Source organism: Paralichthys olivaceus, chromosome 4 (assembly GCF_024713975.1).
Source record: "Paralichthys olivaceus isolate ysfri-2021 chromosome 4, ASM2471397v2, whole genome shotgun sequence".
NCBI classification, from domain to species: Eukaryota; Metazoa; Chordata; class Actinopteri; order Pleuronectiformes; family Paralichthyidae; genus Paralichthys; species Paralichthys olivaceus.
In genome coordinates, this window is record NC_091096.1 from 13,630,527 (window position 1) to 13,642,908 (window position 12,382).

At 41.4% G+C, this 12,382-nt stretch overlaps 1 protein-coding gene across 1 annotated transcript; it reads left to right on the forward strand.

Moving 5' to 3' along the window:
* The first annotated feature begins 173 nt into the window (after nucleotides 1-173).
* On the forward strand, nucleotides 174-2,769 carry LOC109638091 (dynein regulatory complex protein 10-like). The gene is made up of 5 exons (XM_020100881.2): nucleotides 174-320; nucleotides 619-1,284; nucleotides 1,457-1,672; nucleotides 1,779-1,850; nucleotides 2,335-2,769. The coding sequence occupies exons 1-5, from the start codon at nucleotides 279-281 to the stop codon at nucleotides 2,626-2,628; spliced, it is 1,290 nt and encodes a 429-aa protein (XP_019956440.2). The 5' UTR covers nucleotides 174-278; the 3' UTR covers nucleotides 2,629-2,769.
* Nucleotides 2,770-12,382: the final 9,613 nt, after the last annotated feature.

The following is a 12,382-nucleotide window of genomic DNA, read 5'->3' on the forward strand; positions in this document are numbered from 1 at the left end:
TTCTTCTTCTCTTTCACACACCACACGGAGAGCATACAGATGGAGATGTCAAGAAAGCTGTGCTGTAAATAAATCACGTGTTCTCTGTGGCCGAGGCGGAACCAATACGTTACGTCCTGCCTCCGCCTGCTGCCCCGCCCCTCATCCGAATCCTGCGGGAAAATATCTCACCGTTTTGAATGCGTCTGAGTAGAGAACCTCCCACTGCGTTGTGCGTGCGGGTTTGGAAAACTGCGGGGGAAATCCGGACCTAATTCTGCGGACATGCTCCGGAGGACATGTTTGAAAACGACTTAAGAAGACAATGCTGTAAAACCATTGTAATATAAGTTTATTGTTTATTTTTTGTATTATGTTATTAATGAATTCATCCATGCAAGAAAAGTACTCAAAATATGCATTTTGCATTTTTACAGCTTTAAAAAATGATGTCATCCATAAAGTTGACATAGTCTTTGTGGTACCATTGACCTTTCTTTAGTCTCCTTTGAAGAGAGACTTGAGAACAAAAGCACATTGTCAGTGCAGTACATTTAAACTTTCTTTAGTGCCCTCTTTGAATGTCAATGGCACTTTGTAATTTCCCGTTTGTGTGTTGTTTTCCCTCATTTTCAACAGGAACTTGAGATCTTACCATTCAGTATGTCTTCAAAAACTGGATCAGTATTGGCAACAACCAAGGCAAAGACCCAAGCGAAGGAACGTCAAAAGAAATATGACCTGTCAGAGGAAATGCCTCTCCCTGATGAGGCTCAGCGCATCTCAAGAATATTGGAGAATCGCATCAGTCAAATTGAGATTGCAGTAACTCTGCCTGCTATCCTACGCTTCAACAGCGCTTCTTACATTGTGGACGAGGAGTTGAATAAGGCACTTGAAAAGCATCAACTGTTAGCAGAAAGATTGGAGAGAGAGACACTAGACGGTCTTGAAAAGGAGGCAGAGGGAGAAGATGGAGAAGTGAGGAAGAAAGCAAAGACTCGGCTTGAGAAGGACATCAAGAGCTCTGTCAGGCATCTGCTCAGGCTTCTCCAGTTGCATCCAGATGCCATTTCTGATTTGAGGGCAGAGCGAGGTGTGGAAGCAGGGGAGAGTGAGTGTAAACTAATCAAGGGGCTTAAGATGTTTCACAGCCAAATGGTTGACAAGTTGCTGACCAGTGTGGATGAGGAGCTACAGCTGGTCCTCTGCAAGCCCTCGTCTTCATCCCCTGCCTACTTTCTGGTGCATATGGCTCCAGTGGAGGAAGACCTAGCTGCATCCATAATGTCAGTAGATACAAAGGTGAGGCACCAGACCTGATGTTGAAAAAAAGAAGCCTTTACTTACAAGAGTGTAGTCGACTGCATTTATAATGTGCAACAAGACAAGAAAAAAATTTAAAAAACAAAATATTAGTTTCTCATCAACCTTTTTCCCTATCTGACTTTGTCTAATACTTCTGTTTGTGTCACAGATTTCTCAGAAAAATGTGGAGATCAAACATTTGCAGGAGTCTCTGGACAACACAAGAACAACAGCACAAAACCTGCATATTTCATACACATACCAGAAGTGTCAGCCACCAATATCAGAGAAACAAGCCAGTATGAGGCAGGACATTGATCAACTGAACAATCAGCTCGACAACTTGCGCCTTGAAAACAAAGAGGCAGAGAGAGCGCTCCAAGAGGTAAGTTTAGTTCATCTAACTTTTTATAGCAAATGTTTCATGTTGATGTAAAATATTTCATTAAAAAAACCCCATTTTTTAAAATATTGTTGTTCTTCTTTTGCAGGAAAACAAAAAATTGGAGGCAGATATCGAGTATCTGGTCCAACAGTTTGACAGTGACATGGAAGAAAAGCAGGTACAAACTCAGGCAACATAATGTATTCAAAGGAAAAACATTAAGTGTAATTCCCTTGAAGCTCAGAAAGACACATGGTTTCCAAGCTTCTGTTTTAATGAAGATTTCTCCCCAATTTTACAGTGAAAACTAACACACAAAAACAAAAATAAACCATGTTACCTTAACATAAAATATTAGCATGCGCAGCATGTGGAACAACATTATAACAAAGTAAAACAAATAAAACAAAATACCTCATTGGCTGCATGCTGCAAAGAGGGAAATAGTCTTTGAATCTTCCTTGTGACGATTCACTTGAGCCTCTTTTATCTTAAAAGTATGTTGGACCAAAAAAAACTTTTCACATAGCATACAGGATGTTCTTGCTGCTAGCTGCTTGCTTGCTCAACACGTATTGTCTTTGGTCAGATTTCTCATCAATCCTATTCTGTCCATCTTTCTGTCTTTTTCCGTCCTTGCCCTCGCCTCCATCATCTCTCAGGCCAAACTGGAGCTGATTGAATTTGAGCGTGAAAAGGAGAAGGAGGAGCTGAGCAAGCTGAAGGAACCCTTCTCTATCCTAGAAACAGAGTACAACCAGATCCAGGAGAGACGTCGGCTGGCAGAGGAGAAGAGACAGGAGGAGATGAGGGAGCTGGAGCTGAAGACCAAAGCTGTGATTTTCATCCAAGCGTGTTGGAGAGGCTGCAGCATCCGCAAGGCCTTGAAGAACAAGGGCAAAAAAACGAAGGGCAAAAATAAGAAGGGCAAAAAAGGCAAAGGCAAAAAGAAATGATCCACCGACTAGTTTCATCACCGACACACACGAAGAAGGGCATGAATGTTTTTGATGCTTTATTTTGAAAAAGCCTTTTGAGCAGATGTAACAGAGGTTATTTGGTTATTATTCCGCTTTCTCCAATTTATTTATTTTATGTTTGGGTAATATAGCTCAAAGGCGCCCTCCTTCGCAGTGCCGAGTTTTACGTCATTACGCACTACTGGAAGGAGAATCAGACCCATGAACGGAAGAGAGATAAACGTAGTTTCCGGTGGACATCTTACCATTTTAGGCACCCATTCGGAGTTTCTCCAAGATGTTTTACTGACGAAGCTGTTTTGAATTGTGCTTTGAGCCATAACTGACCCACTGTTCTCATTTTTGTATTGCAATAAAATGGCAATAGCATGAAGATCTTGTCCGTGCTAATTACACACAACGCAGAGTCAAAAACTATTTGAACCAGCCAGCTGCAGCAGAGTGCAGCTAAGCATCGGTTACACAGATACAGTCCAGTATCGACTGTATGTCTAGTTTTTCAACAAATATTCTTACATTTTAAATTAGTATTTGTTGTTTGTGTGAATTGAATAATATAACTTTCTAATTCTGTGTGAGCAACGTGTAATATTTGGTTTGTGTGCAAGCAGAAAATGAATCATTTTTATTCCTAAAAAACCAAGACATCTATACAGGTGTGTCAGTGAGCTTTGTTGCACCTGGTGAACTGAATGACTTCAGCTAATTTTCAGCACAATTGTACACAGCTTTTAATTGTAAACAGATTGAATCAGCCAGACTAAGTTAAAGACAGAACTCGTTCAGTGCGTGCACCAGTTGCTGTTTTCTGTCATGGCCACATGGGGACAGTACAGACTCTACTTTTCTAAATCATCAATTACCCTCAGATACATTCCTTTGCAAACAGCAGGAGCAAGAGATTGAACCACCAACAGTATAAGTTATTTGATAATGATAATAGATACACAGTATTTTTCATGTTGAAGCAAGATTCATTAAAATGCATCATGAATACTTTCAGACATTTCATACTTGTTATCCAGACCCATTAATGCTAGGAGCTAAATTAATGTCCTAGTAACTAAGCACATTTATTAAAGTACTCTACTTAAGTGAGCTACATACTCTACTTGAGTGTTTCCATTTTCTGCTTCTTTATTTGTGTTCTCTTACACTTGCGCTCCAAAATGTGATACTGTACTGTATATTCTACTTCACTACAAATTTTTGACAGCTTTCATTGCTAGTTACTTTTACCATGAAGATTTTGCATAATTGATACAGTAAAATAGGCTTTTAAAATTCAACACATTGTGTGTGATTTGCTTCACCAAATAGAACTTTTTCCCTACAAAATGTCAACGCAGTTTCATCCCTGAATATGATCCAGTGATTGAATATCTCACAATACGATAAGTTTAAAGAAAAAGAAAGACGGAGACCTTGCTTTTTATTCATCTTATTTACGTCACTGAAAAGTTAGGAAAGTTCAAAGTGAGCAACATCTGTATTTTGGATCTCGTAATTCCTCCAAATCTGTTAACCCTAACCCTGAAACTGATTTGAAAGATCGATTTGTTTTATCAATTATTTTATTGCCTATTTACACTTTGATATCAAACTCAAAGGTCCCTTGAATAATGAAGAATAAAACTTTGAGTCAGTTCCTCACCCGTTCACGTTCCTGTATCTCTGCTTTCAGCTGCTCGTCCTCCCGGCGTTTCTTCAGCAGCTCAAAGATTGCACCACTCCTGTCAAGTGCTCCTGCAATCACAGGGCTGCACACACACACACACACACACACACACACACACACACACACACACACACACACGCACACACACACAAACACACACACACAGCACAGTAGAAAGTTATTAACATTGATTGCTCAAATTGATGTTGGCTGGTCTTCACACATTCAGAACCACTCTGTGTATAAACTCCCTGTGAAAGCTGCTGCTCACTGATGAGTTTGGAAAGACTCGTGACTCCTCGATGTTAGTGAAGATTTCCTGATGCAAAGTCCCAACGTTTTAACTCTTTCACCTCTTTTGTTGATAAAGTTTTTTCAAACTTTCTATTCCTCAAACCAGGGGGCTCTAAAATTCCAATCCATAGACTGTATATAAAGAAGGAGGACTTGTCAGCACTTTAAAAGTGAAGCCAATGTCCCATAGGTCATAAACCACACCTCCTCCATGTTAGTGGATGGGACATGGACCAAACTAAGTGCACATCAAATAAACTATTTTTCAATTGATCAGAGTCCACAAGAACTACAAAGATGATCTTTATATTAATTTCATCTATATCATATTTATATATATACGAACATTTTGGGGTCTTGGTTGGAGAAAAAAACTTTGATGTCATCTTTGGTTCTTATGAGAACATTTTCCAGTATTGATCTCATGACTTGAGGCCAATGGTTCCATTAACTATCCATGCAAAACACCTATATGATATAAACTGTGATTAAAATTGAAAACCAGTGAACAGATTGTGCGTGTTCTTCCCTGAGACATGAGGTTCAGACATTTGATTGACAGATAGAGAGATGTGTGATGTGTGAACATGGTTACACGACGAGTTCCTCACCACACACCGACAGACACAGGCACGCGTGATGACACTTTGCAGTAAACATGTCAGAAACAAGATTGATTGTGCGAAATTGTTGAGGCTACATCATATCAGAAGATTTAGGACTAATTTATCAGAGTCTGACAAGTTGTTTACATACAGAAACATGTGGAAATACAACCTCACAGACTCATCATTGGGTCATGCTATGCAGCCCAAACATCAGCATTTTGCCTTTTGTTAAATCACAGAATGAAGATGTTGTAGGCCGGCTAGTTATATAATGTTTTTGCACAGTTATTGAGAACTGATCTTGGGACCTGAGGTTCTTGACAGTGGAAATAGTAGTTGAACTCAGTGTTCATGATCAAAACACCAGAGCAGCTAAAAAGACCATGAGCTTGAAATGTTTCATACAATTCCAAGAAAACGAGGCCAATTCCATCTCCATCAACTATCAAACAATGAGATCATACCCATCAACATTCTTTTGTATCCCTAAGACAATGCAATTAGGCAATACCACACTGAAGTGACATTTTTTCTCTAATAATATACAACCTCCGACCGAGCATGAGATGTGATCTATAGAATCAAAACAGCTGCTAAAATAGATTTGGTAAAAAACTGCGCTACACTGATCTTGAGAAGTTTGATGAAAAAAGCCAGAAGCTTGTTTCACCTTCAGTAAATATCCATCACAGAATAATAAATATATCACCACGACACTCATGAGTTCACAGCTAAAATATCTTCTGTGACTTGTTCATCTCCTTTAAGGAAGAGCTGTAATAGATTGAGTTCATGGTGATTTGACTTTACATGTTACACATGGCGGCAGAGGAAGGTGGCATTAACACACTTAATGGAAATGCTGTGTGCAGTTATTTCTGCATAACAATTGGCAGGTGCGGGAGAGATGCTGACTTTGACAGGAGCAGGACCAGGAAAATGCATCTGATGTAAATGTGTTTCATGAATACACACACACACACACACACACACACACACACACACACACACACACACACACACACACACACACACACACAGGATGAGCAGCAAAAGCAGGACCAAAAGGCAGTGAAGGGGAAAAACAACAACAGGGATTGCTGAAGGCAGGGATGCCGCTGTATCCATTTTTGATGAATGAATGAATGAGTGAATGTCTTGCTGCACATACACACACAGTACTTTATTAATACTAATGGAATCATGCTATTATAATAAAAGCTTGTTGTGTGAGGTGATGGGCAAAGTGTGGAGCTGTGGAGATGGAGACATCACACCCATGTAAACACCAGCAAACCTTTTAACAGCCAAGGAGGATGAGGAGAGGAGGAAGAGGAGAGGATAATCTATAACAGCAGACACAAAGCCAGAGAAGACAATAAAAAAATACCAGCAGCCCTGTCCATCTGTATTATTAGCATTAACCTCAGTGTCATTCATTAATCTCTTACATGTTGCTTGAGTTGCACATAAATTGGAATAAATATCAGGTTTCCTATAAGAAAAATACGATTTTGGATCAGTTGGAGGGTTAGTTGTTATATGGTTAATAGTTCATAACATTAGTACATTTTGATCTCTTAAGTGACATATAATCAAAATCCATTTCAAAAGTATGGAATGGCTAACACATAAATTGATACCATTAATAGTGTGTATAAGGTATTAGGCCTGACCAAAATGATGCTATATACAATATTAAAGGTATTAAAAGTCACAAATTCCCTGGCAACTACACTGAATTTAAACTAAATTATTGTGAATCTGTATCAGGAACCTGAGCGTACAAATCTATCAATGGACCCTTCTTTGTGGGTCAGTTTTGTGGGTTTGAACAGTGCGAGTTGTGTGAGGTTGACCCTCCATTGTATTGAAGAAGTTGAATGGTTGAAAGGTCTTCTCTGTGAGCTGTTTTGAACAATACTGTTCAGTAAGCTGTCCGTGAATCCTTTATTAAACATGTTTACAAGAGCGTATAAACCTAATCCTCTGAGGATAACAGGATCATTCCTCTGTCATTTTCAAGTCTCATATCATGCAATTATGAACCATTGATTATATATAAAGGTGGACGACATGAGTGCACTTTGGCTTCAAGAGTGAAGCCAAAGTGTCTCGATCACCACCTCATAAATATGATAAATTATGATTGACAGCTGAGACTGACTCATGATGAATCAAATGCCACCAGCTCTCCATCCCTGATCACGACTGTGCAGACTCTGCCTTCAAATGTGTAATATGGCAACGTTCCTATCCAGGATTTTTTTGGCTTGATTTCTGGTAAGTGGGAGGAATTGGAGATTCCATCTTTATATACAGTCTATGCTATGAAGTATTGCTATGGTCACACAACAAGACATAACTATATTTAATGTTTGATTAAACATGAGTAACTTGGAAATACAAAACCCTTGACCCTACGAGTCTTTATATCAATGCATGTGTGAAATTGATGTACACACACACACACACGCACACAGTCCTGTCTTCGTGATTTAAAAGGGCATTATATTGACTTAAATCCATTTCCTGGAGACACTAACCATATACTGTAACTTCTGCTTGTCTAAATCGAACCTTAGCAACTGACCCAAAAGTCTGCTTGCTCCCAATTTCTGGGACATAATATTTGTCCCTTTAGAAGAAGCTGTCCCCAGTTCTTCAGTCTGAAATTTGTCCCCACATGTAGTCTATGACAGACATGCTCTCTCTCTCTCTCTCTCTCTCTCTCACTCACACACACACACACACACACACACACACAGTTGAGTGGACAGGTAACAAACATTTAGACATCCATAATTAAAGGTCAACAGTGTGGTGCAAACAGATATTGAGAGGAAGTCCGTGTTTATGCTAATGGCTTGTCAGACAGAGAGGCCAGCGACTCTCTGACACCATCTATTAATAATGAGACACGGTCATAGAAGTGCACTTGGTAAGAACCAAACAATGCTGCTTCTGCCAAACAATGGGACCTGCCAGCAGCCTGACTGAGTGCTATGAAATTGGGCTGCGTGTGCATGCGTTGTTTGGAGGGAATGGTGTGTATGAATGGATTTGTTTGTTTATTGATGTTTGTGTTTGTCTCACAGCAGTGGTCTTGTCCGGCCTGTTTGCAAACATGCTCCTACACGAGTGGGGACAAGCTAGCAGGAGGATGCAGGCAACCGCGATGCAGGGGGAGAGAGGGAAGGCATGTCTCCGGGAGGATCTACAGCATACAAGACCTCAATAAAAAGACAAAGTAAAAAATACAGTTTATGATCTCACTCTGAACAGTATTATTGAATATTTACATTCATTTTACATATTCTAAATATATTTTTGTACCTGCAACAGCTATAAATCTAATCAAACTAGAATGGCACTCAGGAGAGCACATACAGAATACCTCTGCCAGGGCCAAACAGTCCAAGTTCAAACCCGCTGCACCAAACTACACACACTCACAAATATCAGTCTTCTAAAAATGTCAAATTGCTGTGTTTAAGAGCGAGAGAACAAATTCCTTTATCCTGATCCACTATGAAACTTAATGGATTCTTTCATGACCTGTGTCCCATCTTTCCACTAAGTTTTGCGGAAATAGGTTCAGTAATTTTTTATCCTGCTGACAAACAGACAAACGAAAACATAAGCTCCTTAATTGGAGGAGGTAATGAGAAGTGTTTCACAAACTCTGGTCAGGAGATAAATCTGCGAAACAAACATCTGCCAATTTCTTCAGATTCTATTTATGTTACCTTCTTCATGGTCCGGTCAAGATTTCTCAGATGTGGATGCATTACAAAAAACTGTTTGAAAATCTTGGCTCTGGTCCGGGTACATGCACAATAGTAACCTGACAATGGTCCTTAATTCAGAAAGTGGGAGACTGTGAGGGGCCGCAGCCGATTGCACAGTGAGCAAACAGGCAGAGCGGCAAAGTGAAGTCCTGCTGGTAGTGATATCATTATGCTGTGTGTCCTGTCTGGACAAGGGGACCAGAGTGAGGTCAGAGGGTATGGGGTGTAATCTCTTGACTGAATGGGTTTGGGTTTATGTGTGTGTGTGTGTGTGTTTGTGTGTGTGTTTGTGTGTGTGTGTGTGTGTGTGTGTGTGTGTGTGTACATGTCTTTCTGTCTTGCTCGTTGTGTGTATTTGTCTCCAAGAGAGTGTATGTGTGCATCTAGATTTTGTGAGTGTGTGTGTGTGTGTGTGTGTGTGTGTGTGTGTGTGTGTGTGTGTGTGTGTGTGTGTGTGTGTGTGTGGAGGATTAGCGTGCCTCTCCAGTCCTCTGGCTGTAATCAGACGGGACATTGGCTCCATGACGGCCCACAGCCCCCACCACCACCCACTGCGGGGAGCGCCTCTATCCCTTTCACCCTGTCATGTGTGTTTGGCTGCTGGTCTTGGGACCTTGGCGGTATGTTAAGAGTTAAAACAATTATTCTTGCTCACATCACAGTGTCCTTTTTAAAAAACGGAGCTTCCACCGGAGAGAGTGACAGAAAAAGCAGGGAAGCAAAGCTCTTCAGCTACACCTGATCCTGGGACGCCTGTGCTGCTGCTCGGCCTGCACCACATTTTACGATGATGGCATTTTTTATTTCTTCTGGTGGAATCAACTGTCCTTCAAAACTGAAACAAGAGTTGAAGTTGAATTGTTCTAAAAGTGAGAGTCCAGCATGAGAGGGAATGATGGGGTGGCTCCATCAGGGGGACAGTTTGAGGTTCGTCAGATAAACAACCATCACTGATCAGGTTAGTCTGAGCTCTCTGACCCTGCACTGGCCTGTCTGCTGTTAGTTTGACCCTTGACCTCTCCCTTTTGTCTTTCAGACGCAACCCGCGGGACGACCCAAGCGCACCCGCCCTCAGCAGCACACACACATACTCGGCCTCTTATCCTTGACAGCTCTTACGCTCATATTAAGATGTACTTCAGTGATTTCAAGGCTGTTTCAGCAATAAACTCTCATTTAGTGGGGAATTAGCTTGGATCGGAGTCCTGTTACGATACTGTGCTTAACAGTATTAGACCATTCTTGTGGCTTTTAAATAACAGCAAGGATGGATAGTACCATTCAAATAAACCTCCACCATCCTACTTTGTTGCACCACATGTAATGGCCAAGCATTCATTGTTTTGCGTAATTGTACTGCCATCGTGATGTCGTCTGAGTGCCATACAGAGCTCTCTGATTCTAATTACACATACTTATGGTTTACTATATCACGATGTGCTGAAGAAAATGGTTTTATGCATCAATCATCTCATTTCACAATAGTGGCCTCAAGTTTTTTGTTCTGATGAAGCTCTGAAAATATCAAATACTTAGTATAGGACATGGGACCATCTGCAAAGCTTTAGTGAAAAGACAAATTATCCTACAGGCTCAGACTAATTTTATACTCATTTCCAAACATTAAATTTGTATAGATCCAAGCTTCCTCAAGTCTCTGTGGCATTCCAGTATAATAGCGGTTTTACTAATACCACACCAGTCAGGACAGAATAAACTGTCGCCTTTTTACTTCCACAGAGATGGAGTACCATCAGACTCAGGGAGACAAACCATAATCAACTTTACCAATTACACTCCATCTCAGACCACTTATTCCACGCAGAATGGCATCACTAATGCTGCACATCTCACAAGTGCCTCTCAGAGTTCTCCAAGAGACTCCAAATACACATTTATATATTCATGACTTCAGACTCTAATGAAATAAGCTGTAAATAAGTCTTGCTCGTCTTTAAAAAGCTTGTTTTGCAGGAGAAACTGCACTTTGTATCTGCACCGCAGCTTTAACATACAATACAGCAGAAGCATCAGCCGTCCTCAGCTACCCTCACGGTTTTGCAGCTCAAGAAAAACGTAAGTCTGGAGGCAAAATGAGTGACATTTGAAAATGTCAGTCTTCTCTTTCTTTTTATGTCTGGTGTCTCCACCATGCACATGATCAAAAAAATAAATAAATACATGTGTGTATGTGGTCATCTGGGCTCTGTGCCTCTTAGAGACCATCACAGATGAGAAAATTTGGATAAGGATGAGAATATGTAGAGGGCAGGCGGAGTGTGTGTGAGAGAGAGAAAGAGAGGGAGTCAGGGTGGAGATGTGGGGGGTGTCAGGGAGATAACGATAAGCACTACTTAGGCTCTTTGATCACAAAGGTTCATCCATCTACTGACCAACCAGTGTGTCTGAGAAAGTCCCCCACAGATGGTTTATACACACACACACACACACACACACACACACACACACACACACACACACACACACACTGTTTGATATTACTTTACCACTTTACCCAGAGGTTTATTCTCCCAGCTGACTCTCAGCCATACACAGATCACCCCTGAGCTCTGTTACTGTACAAGCAGGCATGAAGCGATGCAATCCGTCTTAAGAGCTAGAGAGGCCCCCTGAGATCTTGCTCCTTCTCCCCCTCCTCCTTCTCCCACTCTCTCTCTCCTAGTCCTGAATGTGACTGGAGACGAGGGGTTAAGGAGGAACAGACCCTCTGAAGAGCTGCCTGCTTAACCCCCGACCTCATGGTGTACGAGGGAGGGAGAAGGGAAGAAAGAGAAAGAGAGGAGGGAGAAAGACGTCGGTCACCTCCTAACAGCCATGTGACCATGCTATTAAATGTAAATACACAGGATTAGAAGTTCAAGGATCTAACAACCTTTGCAAATAAATCTCTGTGTTGTATCTATCGATCTGCTCTTTCAAAATAAAGCTCGCACTGATGTAAACTCTGAGCAGGTGTACGGTGTGAGAGGTTAACTTGGCTGTGAGAGAAGCATGAGATGCCGGGAGAGAGGAGGGGAGGGCTAACTATAAGAGAGAGGGAGGACGACCACAACACCCCCATACACCTTCCTTTGTCCTCCATCCCCAGCAGACCCCTCCCCTCCGCAGGCAGCAGGTTGACAGTGAAGGGCTCCAGCTGGTGAAGACTGAGGATAGCAAACAACCTGTCAGAGATAAGAGCAGGCGGACACGGTATGCAGAGCGCCCACGCAATTTCTTTTGGGGGGGGTGGCTCGCTGCTAAGTGGAAGAGATGGAGACACCTTATACCTGATAAGGCACATGGTTGAACTTTGAACAATACTTTCTACATTGTTGAATGGGACTGTCGGAAACTTT

Coding starts and splice junctions, on each gene's coding strand:
- LOC109638091 (XM_020100881.2), top strand. CDS start 279: ATGTTTGAAAACGACTTAAGAAGACAATGCTGTAAAACCATT. Junction 1,285..1,456: donor TAATGTCAGTAGATACAAAG/GTGAGGCACCAG, acceptor TTTGTGTCACAG/ATTTCTCAGAAAAATGTGGA. Junction 1,673..1,778: donor CAGAGAGAGCGCTCCAAGAG/GTAAGTTTAGTT, acceptor CTTCTTTTGCAG/GAAAACAAAAAATTGGAGGC.